The 22,432-nt window shown below is 36.8% G+C and overlaps 1 protein-coding gene across 1 annotated transcript in view; it reads right to left on the bottom strand.

Moving 5' to 3' along the window:
* KCNT2 (potassium sodium-activated channel subfamily T member 2) overlaps positions 1-22,432 on the bottom strand; it is a 436,616-nt gene that overhangs the window by 19,049 nt on the left and 395,135 nt on the right. The window contains exons 25-26 of the mRNA XM_052653896.1: positions 21,425-21,553; positions 4,658-4,958 (exon numbers count right to left, since the gene is read on the bottom strand). Of these exons, the coding sequence (XP_052509856.1) occupies positions 4,658-4,958; positions 21,425-21,553 (430 nt within the window). The remainder of the gene's footprint in view (positions 1-4,657; positions 4,959-21,424; positions 21,554-22,432) is intronic.

Below are 22,432 nucleotides of genomic sequence, written 5' to 3'. Positions count from 1 at the left end.
TAGTTAAAAAAAGAAAAGGCAGGGGATAGAGTGGACCAATTAAGCCTGGAGATTCAGAGTCTAGGAAACCACAGAGCAAGTTTCTTCAAGAAATAGACTGAGTTAGAAAAATATGAGATGGGGGAAACTTAAAAGTGACTTAACAAACTTGTCACCCATCTCCATGAATGGACCTTAATTGATCCTGATTCAGATAAAAAGTATAAAAAATCATGACATTTGTGAGATTACTGGAAATTTGAACACTAAGTGAATACTTGATGATATTAAAATTGTTTTTAAGTGTGAAAATGGTATGTGGCTATATTTTTTTTTAATTTAGCACTTAAACGATAGACGTATATATTGAAATATATGGATCTGAAATTAATATGAGATGTGAAGGAAGTTACCGGGCACATACATGGAACAATATCTGATAATAATTGACCTGATAATTACTGACGTTGAAAAATGAGTATATGCAGGTTCCTTAGGGCTACCTTGGTGGCTCAGTGGTAAGGAGTCCACCTGCAATGCAGGAGACACCAGCTTGATCGCTGGGTTGGGAAGAGCCCTGGAGAAGGACATGGCTACCCACTCCAGTGTTCTTACCTGGAAAATGCCATAGGCAGAGGGGCCTGGTGGGCTACAGTCCATGGGGTCACAAAAGAGTAGGACACGACTTGGCAGCTAAACAACTGCAAGGTTTATCATACTAATCTTTCTACATTTATTCATGTCTGAAATCTTCTATATTATAAATTAAAGAAATGAAGAATAAGACAAGAAGTTCAGTCTTGCACAGAAAGGACACCCTTTCTCCTGAAACTTCAAACATTCTGGCTTATTTTTAAAACACTCACCCTTTTAATCTTGCCATCATTCTCAGTAAAGGATTTTACCTCTTACTATCATGTAAAATATTACTCAACTTCCTGACAAACACCTACAAGTTTGTCCCTTTTAAAACACTCATCTTTTCTTCACTTCCAAGTATCGAAGCAAGGGCTCCAACTGTGTTCTTTTTACTGTGTTTTCTTTCAACTTCTCCACTGGTAGCTTAATCTTATTATTTAAACATGCTCATACCTCTTTCCTCTTAAAAAACAAAACAATCCCTCTTCCCTGTCCACTTCCTTATCCAGCTACTTCCATATTTCCCACCTCTCCTTCAGAATAAAATTTCATAAAAAGCATAACCATTCTGGCAGAGACTGATAATCGTCTCTCAATAGCCATTTGTCTTATCTTCTGTAATATTAGATTTAGGCCATTGCAAACAAAGCATACAGCTTGCCAGTGGAACATAATGGAAATGGTGTATGCAGCTACTTGGTATTGTTTCTTAACTGAGGAGATAATCCTTTCTTCTCTGGCCTCACCCTCCTTCCTCCCTGATGGAATGTGGACAAAATGACTGACATTTCAACCTGCATCTTGTACCATGATACTTTAGCAATGGAAGCAATAGATTTTGGAGCAATAGACAGAAGATTAAAATTCTATTACCTTGGGGTCCCTAATATATGAAATCCACTATATTCAAGTCTTAATTTATTAATCAAGCTACTCGGATCTGCCTCTCACACATGCTATCTAACTGTCACATAACCAAGGTCAGCAATGACATATCACTGTACTTTCTGCATTATTAATGATTCCTTCTCTACTCCAAAATTTCAACAGTTTTTATATCATAAAGCACATAGGAAATACAATTTTATATCACATTGGGGTTGAAGACAAAATTTCTCATGACTGGAAGTGACCAGCCTCTGACTACACAAGGCCTCACCTGCCTTCAAAAGATATAAAAGATCAATACAATGATAAATCACATAACCAGTCAATAGCACAATATCATACTGCTGCTAAGTCGCTTCGGTCACGTCCGTCTCTGTGCGACCCCATAGATGGCAGCCCACCAAGCTCCCACCATCCCTGGGAATCTCCAGGCAAGAACACTGGAGTGGGTTGCCATTTCCTTCTCCAATGCATGAAAGTGAAAAGTGAAAGTGAAGTCGCTCAGTCGTGTCCGTCTCTTAGCGACACTATGGACTGCAGCCCTCCAGGGTCCTCCGTCCATGGAATCTTCCAGGCAAGAGTACTAGAGTGGGGTGCCACTGCCTTCTCCAATATCGTATTATGCTACATATTTTGGGTAACTCAGTTCTAGACACTTCAGCCTCTTGTTTTTCTTTTTTTAAAAAACCAATAAAGTAATGTAAAAAAAAATTTTAAAAAAACTCCAAAAAAAAAAAAATCTTCCTCCCTCATCATTCAAGAAATGTGCATATTTTTTTAGAGTTCTCCTGTAGTCTTTCATCTGGGGTTATTCCATCAACTTCTACACCTTGTGTGCACACATGCTAAGTTGCTTCAGTTGTGTCTGACTCTGCGACCTTATGGACTGTAGCTCTCTAGGCTCCTCTGTCCATGGGATTCTCCAGGCAAGAACTGGAGTGGGTTGTCATGCCTTCTTCCAGGAGATCTTTCTGATCCAGCTATCAAACCCACGTCTCCTGCATTGCAGGCTGATTCTTTACCACTGAGCCACTGGGGAAGCCGTCTATCACCTTACTTAAAATCTATAAGCTGATGATGTCACAGTCTATAAACACATCTCATTTCTTTTTCTTGAGCACCATTCAGCAGAAGTCTTGCTTCTTATGGATAATTATCCATGTGAAGTTTTCCAGGCACTCAAATTAAATTTATTATCTTCACCTCAAGTATTCTTCTTCTAAGCTCAGTGAATGTTACAATTATGAACTACTTGCTCAAGCTAGAGCCCTCAAAAGTCATCCTGTGACTTTCCCCTTTCCTGTCATTTCTATCTCATATCTAATGTATCAAAAGAAATCTGCTTATGCTCTTGAATCAGGCCAGACTTACTCAGGACACAGTAGATTAAGACCAATGGTTAGATCAATCATCATGCATTATTATAAAGCACTTAAAAACGTTTCACATCTGTAAAGTGCTACAAAATACTGACAGTAATGTAGGAAAAATAAGTGGTCCAGCAGATACACAAAAAGATATGGAATCAAAAGTCACAAGTTAAAGCACTGACTCGAGTGTACACTAGGGTTGGGTAACCCAAGGAAATAGTTTATATCTGAGACCCTGTTTTCTCATCTGTAAGCACTCTGGTTGCTTATGAAATCAACATGCAGTTACTGGATTTCTATGTGTCAGAAAATCTGTACATTGGTTGGCAATACAAAGGTTAAAGGATAAGCAAGACATTTCCTTTCCCTCAAAAAAAAAGCAAACATGCAAAACAATAATTGTTCCAAAGCGTGTATTCTCAGTGAAGACAACATCACTCCCAAAAATGGAAACAGTTTGTTTGCTGAAGTGGGCAAAAAAAAACACACACCATAACATTTTTATATATAAAACACAGATAGACATGCTGTTCTTAGACATACAGTAGATGGGTGGATGAGCTGATTGCCAGTTCTGGGCTAAGTACATTATTATTCATTATCCCATGTCCTTCAGGACAAAATGATTATTATTTCATTTCCGCAAATAATAAAATAGCTTTGAGAAATTAAATAATACAACAAATCTACTGGCTGACACTAGAATATAAATTCCATGAATGCAGAGGTCTTGTCTGAACAGGTCATTGTTCTCTTCCCAGTGCCTGGAACTCAGAAGGCAACCTAATACAATCTGCTGAATGGATAAACTATTGTGAACTAAGAATAAGTGGAGAAGTTCAGAGGTCCCTGAGATTCCAAATCTTCTTTTCATAATCTTTATGTTATTAGAGGTGTCTAATATAGAGCTTGGGGCTTCCCTGGTGGCTCAGTGGTAAAGAATCCGTCTGCCAATGCAGGAGACGAGGGTTTGATCCTGGTTTGGGAAGATACCCTGGAACAGGAAATAGCAACCCACTCCAACATTCTTGTCCACGGAAATCCCATGGACAGAGGAGACTGGCGGGCTACAATCCATGTACTTGCAAAAGAGTCGGTCAGGACTGAGCAAATAAACAAATATGCAACAGATCTATATTACAACTGTGTATCAATATAAGAGCGTAACAGTCACTGAGACTTACCTGCACTGTAAGAGATCCAGCACTACCTGAGCTTCAGATTAAAGCTTTTGAAGACTCTGTGTTTCTGGATCACAACTTACTATAAACACATTTTATGGAAACATTTTCATTCATTTGTAGCATATCCATTTAGTTACTTAGGAATGCCACACATTTATTTTATTCCAGGCTTCTAAAATGAGATGCAGTTTGTGTGTGTGTGTGTGTGTGTGTGTGTGTGTGTGTAAAACAGGCTTTGGAGCCAGACAGCGCTGGATAGAAGCCTCAGTCGGGCTATTAGCAAGCTAATTAGCAAGTTATTTAGTTCCCCTATCTCTAAAATGGGAGCGTTTTTGTGAAAATTAAAATTAAATTAATTCTTGTAATGGGTTCAACATGGTGCCTAGAGACCTGAGCAAATATTTAAATTTTTCAATCCTCTCTTTTTAATATCATGTTCATAATTGCCTCTAGGAGGTTAGACCTGTCACTAGTCTCTTCTAACTGACCTGTGAAACATAAAGACGATTCTTAAATTAGTAAATTAGAGCCGACTCTGTTCCAACTAACGGAAAGAAATCACAAGCCCACATCATGCGATACTTGTAAAGAGCATACCATATCCCACTGTAGAAAGACCCAAGTGTTTCATTCTATTTTTCACAAGTTCAGCAAGCTCTTGTCTTTCTGACCTCCTGTAGAGGTTCAGGCGCTGCTGGGTCATTTTCTCCGCGGTTCTACTGGAATGTTTGGGGCCTTTCCTGCTCAGCCTTCGGGCCCATTGCATGCTCTTCCTCCTCAGCAGCGGGTGATCCGACTGGTCGCTGGATGTCGAGTTGCGGTGGTTACTCCGGTGGTGAGCTTGCTCTTTAGCATCTTTGGTGTCTTCCCACTCTTCTACACTGATGGATATCTGAGACTTTAAAAGAAGTGCATATGGTAATTAGATAGCTTAAGAATCAGGGAGCCTAGAGTTCTATTCATATATATATATATATATATATATATATATAGTTTTTTTTTTTTTGCTAAATCTTGATATAATTATATATCTCATGAGAGTTTTTACAGAAAGAACAAGATCATCATTATTGATACTAATTTTATGTTACTAGATCATTATTGACACTAATTTTATGTTACTAAAAGTGTTAGAAAATATGTTTGTCAAGCTTACAATGAAACAGATAAAATATTCTTGCATATGCCAGTATATGTTTCTTTATAAAAAGAATTTAACATTTTATGTATCAGAGTTACCAAACAACTGGCATAGAGTTGTTTGAAACCAAAACAAAAAGAGCTAGATATTTTATAGAGTTAGTCAAATGAAGTCAAAGTAATGGACTTTCCTCAATTTACTCATAGTACTCCACATGAAATTTAGAAAAATTATGAAAGCTCATTTATTTTTGGAGTTAATAATACTTTTAAGGTTTTAAATTATTGTTCTTTCTAAAGAGGGCATTGGCATGAACTTTATAAAATGTGAATATTTATTTGCTCATATGATCCTTAGGAAAACAAAAAGCATATTTTATTTAATTTATGCATTAGTTATTTACCACATAAATAATTGTGATAAAATATTATGATACACTTCAGGAACTGTTTTCAGTGTTCTAAGTGAAAATACGCTATAAGTATTAATATTTCACAAATATATTCTAGAATCACAAAGAAAACTTATATTAGGCTACTCTTCATAGGAAGGAAAAACAATGAAAAAATTCCTAAAGTCCATTTTGATCTACTCTTTTACTACTAGATTTGATTTTAAAGTGAGAAGCTTTGCTTTGATTATAGGCACTTACTGAAATGGAGCAAGACCTTATGGTCCTTGCCCCCTTACCATGACCTCTGCCTGCCTTGTGTCTGTGGAAACTTTAGTCAATAAGTTTAATCAGAGCAGTGAGAAATGCAGAAACAAAGGAAAACAGTCAAAGGAAACTGAATAATAATAATGTAGTCATTAAGCATAGTCAAGGACCTTTAGTTCTTTTTCAAGGGTTGCACATAATATTCTGAGCCTTATCATTGAGCTGTTTCATATATACTAAAACACCAGGTGGAAAAATTACTACATGACGACCAGACTGTAACCAGGACATGAGCTGCCACAATTCCAAGAAGTGGCCTCAGAGAAATGGGAACAAATGGCCACTGGAACTGAAGATTAACTGTACCTAAAACAATCAAGATGATGCTGATCAATTTGAAGATGACTATCAGAGCTGACTGTGCTGTTTCTGCATGTCACCCCTCCTTCTGTGTATAGAAGCTCTATTCCCACTGGTTGTCAGTGTAAGGGGGAGAGGGTGAGTTGGCCTTTGGACAGACGTCCACCACCCTCCTCTCCCCAGCTGCTGGCATTTGAAATAAAGCAAACTTTCCTTTCCACCAATCTGGGCTGTTTATTCGCTTCTGAGTGGTGAGCAGCTGGACCCTACCACACTCTTTCGGTAATATTAAGATAAACAAAAGTTTCTTGTTTCAGAATTGTTGCTTTTCATACCAGGAAGTCATAGGAAATGAACCATGATTCAAACCAGAAAGCCCTATTTTCTAAAGCATGCGCATGCAAAAGGAAACTGCCTGCATTTTGTTGTGCACAGAGCCGTGTTCACGAACCCGCTGTGTTTGCCATCTGTGGATGCAAGTGTGAGCTACAACATGCATGTGTTGCTGGCTTCCACAGTAATAGACTTTAAATTACCAATTTAAGTAAGATCAGAAGGCAGATCCAATAAGATCCTTTAAAGTGAATATAAATTATGGAGGCTTAGTCAATGCCCTACACACAATTCCTAGTGGCAAGCTATGAAATCGAAATTGTCCCACACTTAAATTCAATAAAAAATGTAAATATTCATTCACATTTGTTTCAAAACAGTACTGTAGAGAGTGGTATGAGAACGATTTGTTAAAGCTTCATTGCTGCATACTTAGAGAGTACTTCTCTCTTTTTAAGACTGATTTATTATTTTTTTTTAAATTAAAGACTATAATTGATTTACAGTGTGTTAGTTTCAGGTGTACAGTACAATGATTCAGTTATATATATGTATTAGCTATATATATATATGTACATATGTATAATTCCATCAACAAAAGAAATAGTCTCTTATGAAGCTATGAAGGTTAAACAAATTATACATGTATTATTTATATATAATTTTTCAGAGTCTTTCCCCTTATAGCTATTATAATATACAAGTAGAGTTCTTTATGCTATACAGAAGGCCCTTGTTGGTTATCATTATCTATTTTATATATACTAGCATGTATACTGGAGAAGGAAATGGCAACCCACTCCAGCGTTCTTGCCTGGAGAATCCCAGGAACGGGGGAGCCTGGTGGGCTGCAGTCTATAGGGTCTCACAGAGTCGGACACGACTGAAGTGACTTAGCAGCAGCAGCAGCATGTATACATTAATCCCATTGGAATAAGATAATATTTCATTCAAAATAGAAATCTCCTTTTAGCTACAGAATTTAGGTTGGAAGTATTAAAAATTCTAACACCGTGGTTTTGCAACAATGGATCCCTTTATAAGTCTTAATTTACTCTAGTCTTACCTGGTTGATAATATACTGAAAATCCTCTTCTCTGAAAGTAAAATACATAAAACTGCAAGTAATATCTACCATCAGCAAAGAATATCATTGTAGGTTCAGTAGTTTCAGTTTACATGTACTTTATAGCAAAAATGAAAATGTTAGTTCACTCATATTTAGATAATTGGCTTGCACAGATTTGTGAATCAGAGTCTAAAATTTGAAGTACTCTTTTTAGTCATAACTCCGTGTAATAGTTTTATTTCCCATAAATATGTGGAAACAGTAATTTTGTCAGATCAAATACTCAAGATATTATGCTCATATAATGGAACTGACAAGTCAAGTCACAGAACCAGAAGTTAATAAATACTTTAGGGAAGAAGTTGAAGATTAGCTTATTTTCCAAGTAAAGGATAAAACACTTTTAATCTTTGTGAATGCTTTTCTTAGTTATGTGTACCAGGAATTATATCAAGCATATATGAACTAAATAATACTGGGTCCCCTATTCACCACTGTTTTGAATTCCCCCAAAGGAAAGAATATCATGATTTACATAAAAACCCATAGGACTCACAAGGTATTTTTATCATTATTTCAATAAAAGTAACATCTCTTTTCATATTTCAGTTTAACTAAAGAAAAAAAAAATCAGAAGGATTTGGGGATTAAGTTTAAGAAATCTAAACTCACAACACAGAGATGGTTATTTCTATGCTTGAAATTTACATACCTTTCTTTCCTACTTCCAATAGGATATAATAAAAAGTATACCGAATTTATATGTATTAAGATTTATACAGTGGAAGTGAGAAATAGATTTAAGGGACTAGATCTGATAGATAGAGTGCCTGATGGAGGTTCGTGACATTGTACAGGAGACAGGGATCAAGACCATCCCCATGGAAAAGAAATGCAAAAAAGCAAATGGCTGTCTGGAGAGGCCTTACAAATAGCTGTGAAAAGAAGAGAAGTGAAAAGCAAAGGAAAAAAAGGAAAGATATAAGCATCTGAATGCAGAGTTCCAAAGAATAGCAAGAAGAGATAAGAAAGCCTTCTTGAGCGATCAATGCAAATAAATAGAGGAAAACAACAGAATGGGAAAGACTAGAGATCTCTTTAAGCAAATCAGAGATACCAACAGAACATTTCATGCAAAGACGGGCTCGATAAAGGACAGAAATGGTCTGGACCTAAGAGAAGCAGAAGATATTAAGAAGAGGTGGCAAGAACATACAGAAGAACTGTACAAAAAAGATCTTCACGACCCAGATAATCACGATGGTGTGATCACTCATCTAGAGCCAGACATCCTGGAATATGAAGTCAAGTGGGCCTTAGAAAGCATCACTACTAACAAAGCTAGTGCAGGTGATGGAATTCCAGTTGAGCTCTTTCAAATCCTGAAAGATGATGCTGTGAAAGTGCTACACTCAATATGCCAGCAAATTTGGAAAAACTCAGCAGAGGCCACAGGCCTGGAAAAGGTCAGTTTTCATCCCAATCCCAAAGAAGGGCAATGCCAAAAAATGCTCAAACTACCGCACAATTGCACTCATCTCACACGGCTAGTAAAGTAATGCTCAAAATTCTCCAAGCCAGGCTTCAGCAATACGTGAACCATGAACTTCCAGATGTTCAAGCTCGTTTTAGAAAAGGCAGAGGAACCAGAGATCAACTTGCCAACATCCGCTGGATCATCAAAAAAGCAAGAGAGTTCCAGAAAAACATCTATTTCTGCTTTATTGACTTATGCCAAAGCCTTTGACTGTGTGGATCACAATCAACTGTGGAAAATTCTGAAAGAGATGGGAATACCAGACCACCTGACCTGCCTCTAGAGAAACCTATATGAAGGTCAGGAAGCAACAGTTAGAACTGGACATGGAACAACAGACTGGTTTCGAACAGTACGTCAAGGCTGTATACTGTCACTGGTTTCAAGGAGTACGTCAAGGCTGTATACTGTCACCCTGCTTATTTAACATATGCAGAGTACATCATGAGAAACGCTGGGCTGGAAGCAGCACAAGCTGGAATCAAGAGTGCCGGGAAAAATATCAATAACCTCAGCTATGCAGATGACACCACCCTTACGGCAGAAAGTGAAGAAGAACTAAAGAGTCTCTTGATGAAAGTGAAAGAGGAGAGTGAAAAAGTCAGCTTAAAACTCAACATTCAGAAAACTAAGATCATGGAACCCGGCCCCATTACTTCATGGGAAATAGATAGGGAAACAATGGAAACAGTGACAGACTTTATTTTGGGGGGCTCCAAAATCACTGCAGATGGTGATTGCACCCATGAAATTAAAAGACACTTACTCCTTAGAAGGAAAGTTATGACCAACATAGTCAGCATATTAAAAAGCAGAGACATTCCTTTGCCAACAAAGGTCCATCTAGTCAAGGCTATGGTTTTTCCAATAGTCATATATGGATGTGAAAGTTGGCCTATAAAGAAAGCTGAGCACCGAAGAATTGATGCTTTTGAACTGTGGTGTTGGAGAAGACTTTTCAGAGTCCCTGGGACTGCAAGGAGTTCAAACCAATCCATTCGAAAGGAAATCAGTCCTGAATGTTCATTGGAAGGACTGATGTTGGAGCTGAAACTCCAATACTTTGGCCACCTGATGTGAAGAACTGACTCCCTGGAAAAAACCCTGATGCTGGGAAAGATCGAAGGTGGGAGAAGGGGACAACAGAGGATGAGATGGCTGGATGGCATCACCGCTCGATGGACGTGAGTTTGAGTGAACTCCGGGACTTGGTGATGGACAGGGAGGCCTGGCGTGCTGCAGTCCACGGGGTCGCAAACAATTGGTTATGACTATGTGGCTGAACTGAATTGATGCCTCTCCTAGTGCTTTAAGCCCAGAAAATCTTACTTTTTTCTTCTCCATTTAGGATCTTGAATACTATTATCATGCAATTACTAACTACATGGTAGATGTCTTCCCTTAAGACAGGAATTAATTAATTTTATTATTAGCCTAAATGCTACTTAATTGATATTTAAATTAATCATAGATTATTAACATATTATAAATTAATGCTTTTAAATTTGTTAACCTAAATAACTCTCCTTTTTTCATAAAAACAGAGAAATAATTTTGACTTTATTTTGGCTGGTTGTGTTATTTTTCTAGGAGCCTCATACAGTGATTCATAAATATGCCGACACCAGGCAGCATATCGGAGAAGGCAATGGCTCCCCACTCCAGTACTCTTGCCTGGTAAATCCCATGGACGGAGGAGCCTGGTAGGCTGCAGTCCATGGGGTCGCTAAGAGTCGGACATGACTGAGCGACTTCACTTTCACTTTTCACTTTCATGCATTGGAGAAGGAAATGGCAACCCACTCCAGTGTTCTTGCCTGGAGAATCCCAGGGACGGGGGAGCCTGGTGGGCTGCCATCTATGGGGTCGCACAGAGTCAGACACGACTGAAGCCACTTAGCAGCAGCAGCAGGCAGCATATGTGTTACTCATTTTACTTTTTATCACATGTTTAGGAAGTTACACTCCAAAAGAACTACTTCAGTTTTTAAATATTTACAGACCAAAGTCTGAAGAGAACGTATGGATGTGAAGGGTTTGGGATAATAATGGAAGATTAAGTTGGATCAGGCAGAATTTATGGATGTGGGCTCAGTAAGCACTTAAAGTTGCAGCTTGGGGAGTCATAAAGTACTCAGAATTGTAGCAACAGGCACAGCAAGCAGGGTATTCAGCCCATGGGGGCCATACGGAGACTCATTTTTTTGGGCTCTGACTTGATAACTGGTTGTATCACCTGCTGATAAGCACACTTGCTGAGTTGTATCACTGCCTACTGTCAAGTGTTTGCTTTGAGCTGCAGAGTTTTAAGTTGTGTTTGTTCAGTTCTCTCATGCTTCTGTCTGGGTTTCACCAATTTAAGTTAGAAGCTTCCATCTTTGGCATTTAAGGACAAGAGGATGGAGCTGGGGCTCTGTGTCACAGGTCTCAGACTTCTCTGTGTGTTTCATATTGAATTGCGTGTCTAGATTACAGTAAAGGGCATGACTGGCACTAAGTTCAGGGAAAGATCCTTATCCCATAACCACTGGTGGTGTGTCTACAGCAGGCATCAAACTCCATTGCAAAGAGTGTTAGGGGAAAATGCTGACACTCTGGGTATCACAGAGGTAGATGATGTGGTTACTTGTGTGGAAGAAGAGTAGTTGCCATGCTGAGATCCACACTCCTGAAAACAGCTCCCTGGGGCCCTACAAAATGCTTCTGCTGCTGCCTGTGCCTCTGCAGCAACAAAGATGCTGATCCAGAGTCACAAGGAGAGGTATCCATAAGGCACTGCAGCTAAGTTAAGCCTCAATGGATATTCATATTCTTATGTAAAGAATCTGTATAAAATAGTATTATTGATCCAAGTATATTAAAGCTTAGAAATTATCACCCCCTTATGAAAACTGGAATGACTCAGATCAACCTTATAATTTTATATTCAGTTCTGATTTTATAAACTCCAGCAGTCATGCACCAAGAAGCTGTGAGTAAAGGCTTAATTTGTTTCCTGTGGCAGGGCAAAGTGAAAGAATGATGTCCATGCAGTTTAAGGCACTAAGTGAGCAGAAAGCCAGGGCTGTGCAGTTAAATCAGGCAGACTGGATGCATTTAAATAGTTTCTTGCTCCTAGGTGTGCCAGGACGATTCTTTTTTTTTTTTTTTTTTTGAAGGATAATTGTTTTACAGAATTTTGTTGTTTTCTGTCACTCAACATGAATCAGCCAAAGGTATACATATATCCCCTCCTTTTTGAACCTCCTTCCCATCTCCCACACCATCCCACCACTCTAGATTGGTACAATTCCTGTTTAGTTTCCTGAGCCATACAGCAAATTCCCATTGGCTATGGGAGGGATTGGGGGCAGGAGGAGAAGGGGACGACCAGGATGAGATGGCTGGATGGCATCATGGACTCGATGGACGTGAATCTGAGTGAACACTGGGAGATGGTGATGGACAGGGAGGCCTGGCGTGCTGCGATTCATGGGGTCGCAAAGAGTCGGACACGACTGAGTGACTGAACTGAACTGAATGTAAGTTTGTGTGTTACTCTCTCCATACATTTTACCCTCTCCTCCCCTCTCCCCATGTCCATAATTCTATTCTCTATGTCTGTTTCTCCATTGTTGCCCTGTAAATAAGTTCTTCAGTCCCATTTTTTCTAGATTCTGTACATATGCATTAGAATATGACATTTAGCTTTCTCTTTCTGACTCACTTCACTCTGTATAATAGGTTCTAGGTTCATCTACCTCATCAGAATTGACTGAAATGCATCCCTTTTTATGACTGAGTAATATTCCATTGTGTCTATGTACAACAACTTCTTTATCCATTCATCTGTTGATGGACATCTACGTTGCTTCCATGTTCTGGCTATTGTAAATAGTGCTGTAATGAACAATGGGATACATGTGTCTTTTTCAGTTTTGGTTTCCTCAGGATTTATGCCTAGGAGTGGGATTTCTGGGTCATATGGTGGTTTTATTCCTAGTTTTTTAAGGAATCTCCATACCGTCTTCCATAGTGGCTGTATCAATTTACATTCCCACCAACAGTGCAACAGTGTTCCCTTTTCTCGACACCCTCTCCAGCATTTATTGTTTGTAGATTTGGACGATGGCCATTCTGACTGCTGTGAGGTGATATCTCATTGTAGTTTTGATCTGCATTTCTCTAATAATTAGCAATGTTGAGCATCTTTTCAAGTGTTTGTTAGCCATCTGTACAGTGAGATGCGTAAGTTAAAGTAAGTAATGAAAGTAAGAAATGCTTTCCTAGGGTTGAAAATAAACAAGACAAGAATTAGTAGAGCTAGGAAATATTAGAAAAAGGAATAATAAAATAAATAAAAGTATTTAAGAGTAAAATTTTTAAGAGAAAAGTGAAAGAAAATTACAGATTAGTTCAGACTCATGGTGTGTGTATGTGTATGAATTAAAATACATTTCAAGTTAGTGAATATATCTACATTTGAAAATATTATAAGGCATTTATCCAAATCACTGGAATACTTACTATTATTTTATTTATAAATTTAAGTATATTGACACAAACGTTTTCTGAAGCAGTGTCCTCCACTAAAAAATAATGCAGCAGTAAAAAATGATGGAAAAAGAGCTACGTTAGTCCATGTGCCATGCCATATAGAAGTACTTGCCATTAACTATGAACAATTCACTCAACACATTTCTGATTTTTTCTAATTAATGCAGTGACTTAATTTCTGACTTAATTTCCACTCTGCTACATGTGGAGAACAGCCCAAGTTCACACACAGCTAGTAAAAGCAGGAGCCAACTTCAAACACAGATTATGTGGTCCCAAGTCCAGTGCTTATCTGGTCAGGAAAAATAATTGGATAACTGCTTCTTCTAGGAACAGAGACAGAAAGAATGTAAATAATGGGTAAAACACAGAAGAGTCTAAAATCCAGCAACAAGAAAATGACTTGGTATGGCAGACATCAAAAATCCACTATATATAATAAGTTCTAAGTTCATCCACCTAATTAAAACTGACTCAGATGCATTCATTTTTATGGCTGAGTAATATCCCATCACGTATATATACCACAACTTCTTTATCCATTCATCTGTTGATGGACATCTAGGTTGCTTCCATGTTCTAGCTATTGTAAATAGTGTTGCAATGAACAATGGGATACATGTGTCTCTTTCAATTTTGCTTTCCTCAGGGTATAGGCCTAGAAGTGGGACTGCTGGGTCATATGGTGGTTTTATTCCTAGTTTTTTGAGGAATCTCTATAACATCTTCCATAGCAGCTTTACCAATTTACATTCCCACCAACACGATACTCTAACATATATATACAGAATCTAAAAAATGGTACTGAAGAATTTATTTACAGAGCAACAGTGAAGAAACAGACACAGAAAACAGACTTATGGACATGGGGAGAGGGGAGGGGAGGATGAGATGTGTGGAAAGAGTAACATTAGTATGGAAACTTACATTACCATATGTAAAATAGATAGCCAACGGGAATTTGCTATAGCTCAGGAAACTTAAACAGGGGCTCTTTATCAACCTATAGGGGTCAGATGGGGTGGGATAGGGTGGGAGATGGGAGGGAGTTTCTAAAAGGAGGGGATATATGTATACCTATGGCTGATTCATGTTGAGGTTTGACAGAAAACAGTAAAATTCTGTAAAGCAATTATCCCTCAATAAAAAATAAATTAATTTAAAAAAATCCACTATATATACATCATGCAAAGAAAACAATCATTTATCTGTATGTATTATGCAAGATCTTGAAGGAAGAGAATTTGGATACAGCATATCCACCAATAAGTCATTATTAAATCCAAGAATAGGTATGAAAAGCTCACATTCACTTTCTGAGAAATCTTTCTTGGATGTTTGCTGCCTCATTCCAAGCACCTAGGCTAAGGAAATGTCTAATTCTAGGAGATAAGGAGGGGAGGATCTGGCAGATAATCAGTTTGTTCTTCATGTTTAGGAATTAGAACACCAAGCTCATAAAACACAAATGTGCCCTCCATTAACCTCAGAGTAATCACTGAAACCTAAAGATTTAATGAGTTCTCCAAGGTCATGTGCAGAAAAAGAGGAAAGTCTATACACATAGTTTTGACAAATGCCTGGTTTGGGTTTCAAGTGTCAGTTCCCATGTTGAGTCTCAAACAAAGCACTTTGGGATCTCAAAGCAGGTGTTGGAAAAGAGAGAAGTGGCCAGAAATTGGCAGAGGCTCCTTCAGTGAAATCTAATGATTAGAGAGAGAGAGAGAGAGAGAGAGAGAGAGAGAGAGAGAGAGAGAGAGGCTCTGGTGTCAGAATTTGATTAAGTTCAAACATAGGCCTGCTGCTTCCTAAGTTTTTATTTTATCAAGTTAAGTGTCTCAGCCTCTGCTCATTTACAAATGGGAGTAAAATCATCTGCCATGTTACCTTGCTATGTGGATTAAATAAAAAAGTGTTCAGCATTGGGCAGAGATCAAGATTAACACTCTTGGGGGGACAATCTGCAGTGAAGCTTAGGCCACACTTAAATCATGGTGTACTTCCTGGAATTCAAAGACAAAGGCACGTCCTAGGATAGGAGGTAAATCCCTGCCTCTCCTTGAGGTCCTGAGTTATAGAGCCAATCTCAGGACAGGAAATTAGAGACAAACTTTCAGATGGAAGATCACAGTATCAGCATCTAAAATGAGTTGGTATTGGGACTTCCTAGGTGGTCCAGAGGTTGAGATTTCCTCTTCCAATGCGGGGGATGTGGATTTGATTCTTGGTCCAGGAGCTAAGATCTCACATGTCTTGGGGCCAAAAAAACAAAACATAAAATGGAAGCAATATCGTAACAAATTCATTAAAGACTTAAAATAATTTTTTTAAATAAAATGAGTTGTTATAGGCAGAAACTGAACAGAACAAAGAGGAGGAAAAGAAACACACCAGGATAAATAAGAGTTATTCATAAAATGAAAACTGACAGGAGAATTTTGATATGTAAGAAACAATGAACCCAGTTAAAGCTTCTATAATGTTTAAACAAATTGCAACTAAAATAAAATGCCAGTGATTTTGGCTAAAAGAGATTTTTAGTAAGAACAGGCTTGATCAAAGAGTGAGGAAAAACTGAGAGACATGGATAAGGAATAGAATGGACATCATATTTGAACGCTTCTGAGAGTTTAACAGCAAGAATGAAATATGAAAAATAGAATAAGAGGGGAATGTTTCTTGAGGTTTGAGGAAATCTGAACATATTTGAGGGTTGAGAGAGAGAACCAAAAAAAAAAAAAAAAATGGAAAGAACAGAATTGTGGAAGAAAAAACATAGAATTACAAGGATAAATATATTTTAATATCTAAAGTGCAGTTAGAGCTCTTTCTTCATAAAAGGATTTTGAGGAGATGCTTATATTGGAAAACTCAGCAAACTAGAGGGAAGAAGCTTAGTTTACATAAGGAAATAACTGGAGGACTTTAAGACCTAGAATAGTAACTATGAGAAAGAAAGCAATTACAGGAAGAAAGTTACAAGTCAACTTCCAATTGGCTACAAAAATTCAGAAATGAGGCAAACCTTTGTCTTTCTGAATCTATAATAGTAAGTTAGAGAAAAGAGGAGATAGTAAAGCTTGACATCTGAACTGAAAGTGCACAACATATGAATCGACATGGAAAACTACAACAGAGCCAAAAATCTACATTCAAAAAAATTAACTCCACTTTCAAACATGAAGCTACACAGTTTTTAGCCAAATGCAAACTCCTCTTAGGGACATGGTGTGACCACTAACTAGTGTTTCTACCACTGTGGACCAGGTCTAGATTCACACTTGAGAAATGCCTTTAGGAGAGGCAAAGTGAACCAATTTGACTTGTGGCATGTTCCTAAAATACTTCCTGAAATAATGTCTGCCAGTGCATTATAAATAAAATGAAAACTTGTCAATCAGGTCAAGTCAAATACTGGTACAAATGAAAAATTTTAGAAATATATACTTAAACTCATTAGTAACTTTTCAAAGCATTACAAAAGATACTCTAATAAGTAAACCATAAAAACTCTAAGATAAGCTCCCCAAACCTTGTCTTGGCCAGCACTATGTTCTGCATTAACTAGAATTTCAATTTGCATCACCTGCAGGCAGCCATGGTCGCTGGCACTGCTGAGCAGCTTCATGATAAACAAATGTTACCACTGTCTATGTACCATCATGCGAAAAATGTCAGAAAGCAGCCAAAACATTCTTACAGCCCAAAGAGAAGCTTCTTTAGCACATATCTTGTAAATTCCAAAGGAATCAATATGTAGAAAAAAATTAGAATATTTAAGAATATAACAAAGCTAGAGCTTATTAAACCTTAAATAACTAATGTAGAGTGCTCAGAATAATTTAATAAACATTTGCATTTATTATATGGTTTCAAATTGTAGAGAAAATACCAGTCACTCTGTCAAAATTTCTGGAATTATGATAATACAGAACTCCAACAAGCTCAAAAATAAGACTCATATTTTTCGTTGGTAATTTTGACACAAAAGTTTTACACTTGTGATATTATTCCACAGTAGGCTGAATTGTACCACTGCTTTGAGATTCAAAATGAAATTTTTAAAGTTGAAAATACTTATGTTTGTAATAGTTTCTTTAATTCTATTAATGTTTGGGGGTTTGTGTTAAGTACTAAGGCCATAATGACAATTATTTAACATGATCTACATGAAGAAAGTGGAAAATAAAATAAAAAATGCAAATCACATAAAGAGAAATCGAGGTTTCAGGAATATAAATGCATAAGAAGGAATCCATCTCAGGTCCTATTGTTCCCATAACTGTCCCTAAGGGGTCCAGGCTACTTTAAGAAGCAAACTAAAGGTATGTTTTATGTCAAGATCCTCATTCCTTTTCAGTCCTAGCTGACTGCACAGAAGGTGGCACGTCCCTTACGGACAGATAATCTACATCCAGTAAGTGACTAGCTGGTAATGACATCATGCAGAAAAGTGTGCGATTGGATCAATACATAAACATACTTGGAAGACAAATAGGTAATATTAATTTGCAATCATATTAGGGAAATATAGATACACTAACTTGAAGAGAACATATTAAACCATTTCAGCTTGTTTTCTTTTAAAATCTGAACTACTGAGTTTAACCTTTAATACTGTTTTCAATGACTCATTATATTAGACCATTTGAAGAAACGGAGACAAACAAAATACTTACTTGTGATGTTATTTCTCGACACTGACACAAAGGGAGGGAAAAGAAACACACAAATTCCAGTTTAAACAACGACTAAATGATACATTCACAAAACAATCAGCAACAGGACAATATACGACAGATACCACATAACATTTATCATCTAATTATGTGTTTGATTACTTATCATAGCGCTTTTGAATAAAATTAGGTAAAGAATAAGCTAATATTTTAAAAACTTGTCAAAAAGTTGTTAGGTTTTTTCTAAAATCATCTTTCTATGATTTGATGAAGAGTTAATGTGGTGTTATTAGAAAATAAAAAAATTGATAAGATATAAAGGATTATATTCATGAGAAGAAACTGACATCATTATTGATATTCAATAATCATTATCGGTATTAATAGTTGTACTGTTTTTTTAAATTTTAGATACTATAATAAGATTATTTTTCACCCCTACATATACACTGAAGTAAATGTATAGAAATATTCTGAGTTTTCAAATATGTTATAAAGGTTAAAAACTGATCTACCCAGTCAATATATAAGCCCTAAACATTTAGGGGTTATAAAAATCATGTTATCTTGTTCTTCAGTTCTACGGAATAACATGAGCTTCATCCTTCAAAAGGCAGAAGTGAAATTTTCAATTATAATTTTTGTTGTAATATAATTCAAGTCTAACCCACTATTTAGGATTGTCACTATTGTTACAAATATTAAGAAACACATTAAAAATACATGAATATAGGCTTGTTGGAACTGTTTGTCTCCAGATTCTTAACATTTCTTAACAAAATGGAATAACACTGACGAGAAAATGGTAGAGAAGTTTCAAAACTTTTTATCTTAAGCCTTACTAAAATATTTATATTAATGTAATTTGGAGGCTTCCCTGGTGGTTAAAATGGCAAAGAATCAGCCTGCAATGCAGGAGACCTGCATTCAATCCCTCGGTTGGGAAGATATCCTGGAGAAGGGAATGGCTACCCACTCCAGTATTGTGGCCTGGAGGATCCCATGGACAGAGGAGCCTGGTGGGCTATAGTCCATGGGTCACAAAGAGTCAGACACGAATGAGCCTGCTTTTATAAAATGAGATTTTACTGAGTACCACCTTTTTTGGTACTTTAGCATCTTGCAAAACTATAAAGCAAGAAAATGTTCATCATGTTATCTATCTCTTAAATATCTCTAAATATTAAATCTCATATAAAGAAACATATAATATACTCACTCTGTTAACAATGACCAGGAAAAACAAATCTTTCTATAGATGAACTTACATCTTTTTGTGTATCAAACTACAATTATTATATAACTCAACAGTTTTATTTTTGCCTTATTTGCAAGAAAAATAAAAGTAGAATTCCTTTTCAACTATAGCAGTCAGGTCATTTTAGATGTAAAGTAACTTTAATTTCTTGCCCTTACTAATATATTTCACTGTAAAAGTACTCGAAGTTTATTGTAATCTTTAAACTGCCTCTTTTTTTTTCTGTAATAGGTAGTATATAAAATTTAAACAAAAATATGTGTTCCAAAAGATGAACTGAACTCAGTATAGGAAGACAGCAGATATTATCTTCATTTAGCTTAGAATTCTTTCATTTTTTCCAAGGATATGTGCTTTAAATATAAGCTTGAGGTTTGAGGATTTGTAAATATTTTGCTGATTTGTGATGGGAAGAACTGAGATGTAATGTTAAATGCTCCTTGATGACAGTACGAATATTCAACTATCTTTTCCCTATCTACACTGTTAACAGCATACAACAAAGACTCTTAATAATATAAAATGACCAACATGGATATGAACTTGACCAATGGAAGGATTAACTGTTTTCAAGTTTACAAAATCCATATTACAAGATAAAAACAGGAATAGTATTCTGCTATGTGGAAATCTTCTTTGTCTTTATCAAGTTGAGTAAGACATGGTTAGTTGCTTAGGTGTGAAAGCACCTTTTTTCTCTTAACCGTTAATCAAATAATATTTTTTGGATGCAATATTTTTAAACTTTTAGGCATATCTGCCAAGCTGTCTTACACATTTAACTGTCTGGAATGTTTTTCCCATCAGTCATTCCTGATTTTTTGCAGTTTGGTCCTGCTCTTTGTGGTGTGAACCACGGGGACTGCAGCCAATGAAAAACTCAGATTCAGCTGCAGAAATGGCAATAAAACATCTTTTAGCACCTCTGAAGCTGCAGTGAAACCAGCAAAGAGCATCTCAGAAAAATGGAACTATTTTCCTCTGGCCTCAATATCACTTACTTAAATGTCAAACTATAAATTGTAACAAGAAAAGAAAAATCTACTCCATTATCTTTATGCTTCCTATAAAGTTCTTCTTTTCCACACACAGATTCATTGATTTTAATCACAAGCTGATGTAATGATTACATGACTATTAAAATGCATGCAATTAATCTAAGTCACATAGTTGAGGTTCTGTTTCACATAAGACCAAAGAAAGAAGTGATTAAACAAGATTTTGAATAACTTTGAGGTATCTGAAGAAGATAAATATTTCAAGAATATAAACCATAATTTATAATCACACAGTGTGACCAAATTAAAATATAGATATGTTTTCAGTCATATGCAGGCACTGTAAATTTTGTTCCATTTTTAATAAGCTCTAGTTTGCTATTATGATTATTGAGCCAGAGTCTGGCACTGCTCCTGGGGTTTTCTCCTTGGCTCCAAAGTAGTTCTCAACCTAGAGTTTGAAAAAATGTGAGTTTCGTGCTCTCTAACTTATCTCTGTTTCCTTCTTTCCAAATGCTAATATACTGGAGTTTAAGATTGTATTAAAAACTAGATTGCTTGCCCTGAGAACTTTTCTTATGTGTCAAAAAGTTACTTAGAATTAATTTATTTCCTTAAAACCTACAAAAAGCATTCAGAGTCCAAACCCTAGAATATCACTTTTGCCAAAAATACTTTATGAAATTTCTGACATAATTTAATGGCCAATATTTCAGAAATAAGTTTCTAGGTTTAGGAATCACAGTTTTCAGTCACATTAAACATTAAGACAGAAATATGTGGATATTTCCAAACCTCAGATGTAGTAAGCTTTTGAGATTCCGTCCTGTAGATACCAATGGGAACATCTCCAGTAGAGGAGCATAACTTCTGATAAAGTCTGGCATAAGTCCTAATCCATAGGTCATCCTCCGTGATCTTCATCTGTAATAAATATAATTGGATTACTTACATACCAAATTTTTAAGAAATAAAAAACTCAATGGTTATTTTTCATTCCTTAAAAGTAGATTTCATTGATATTTTAAAATCTCAAAGCACCATTTCTTAAGCATTTACCATATATTAAAGTTATTTACTGCCATCTTAAACCTTATCCGTCAGGTTAACTCAAACTTAAGAAACCCACTGCTCAATTTGCGGCAGCATGGCATTGCGTTAGTTCCATCTCAGTGGGTGACATCACTGGTAACTGACTGGGAATTGTTGGAAACCTGTATGTAAGGACTTGTTTGAATGTTGCGATAACTAGAGGATGCTACTGGGACTTAGTGGACAGGGTCTGCTGATGCTACAAATCCTGAAGTGTAAAGGACACTCCAGCACAAAAAGGAATAGTCCATCCAAAGCTCTATAGCATCCCTGCTGAGAAAGGCGTGCAACAGAAGGAGCACAGGACTCCGGGACAGGAGGCGTAAGTGCTGCTTCCTCTCTGCTAACCACGAATTGCAACTGTTAATAAGTCACTTAATGAAATACACTTGGGCATAGCACACTCTTTCATGAAACAGAGAGGTGAGAGAATTCCCTGGTGGTCCAGTGGTTAGGATTTCATGCTTCCCCTACAGGAGGCCCGGTCAGGGAACTAAGATCCCTCAAGCTGTGGGGCATGGCCAAAGATAAGAAAGAAAAACAGAAACCAGAAGTTAAACAACATGATCAGTGTTTTCCTTGGCAGTATGACATCCTATGTCAGAAACTGTTCATCTCAAATGCCAGCTAGGGAACAAAAAAAAACAAAAAAAACCTTGTGAATTTTGCTCTGAATGGCTATCTGCAAGATTATTAATTTAAATAATGTTC

Source organism: Budorcas taxicolor, chromosome 16 (genome assembly GCF_023091745.1).
Source record: "Budorcas taxicolor isolate Tak-1 chromosome 16, Takin1.1, whole genome shotgun sequence".
Taxonomy (NCBI): Eukaryota; Metazoa; Chordata; class Mammalia; order Artiodactyla; family Bovidae; genus Budorcas; species Budorcas taxicolor.
This window is presented reverse-complemented; position numbering and strand designations above follow the sequence as displayed.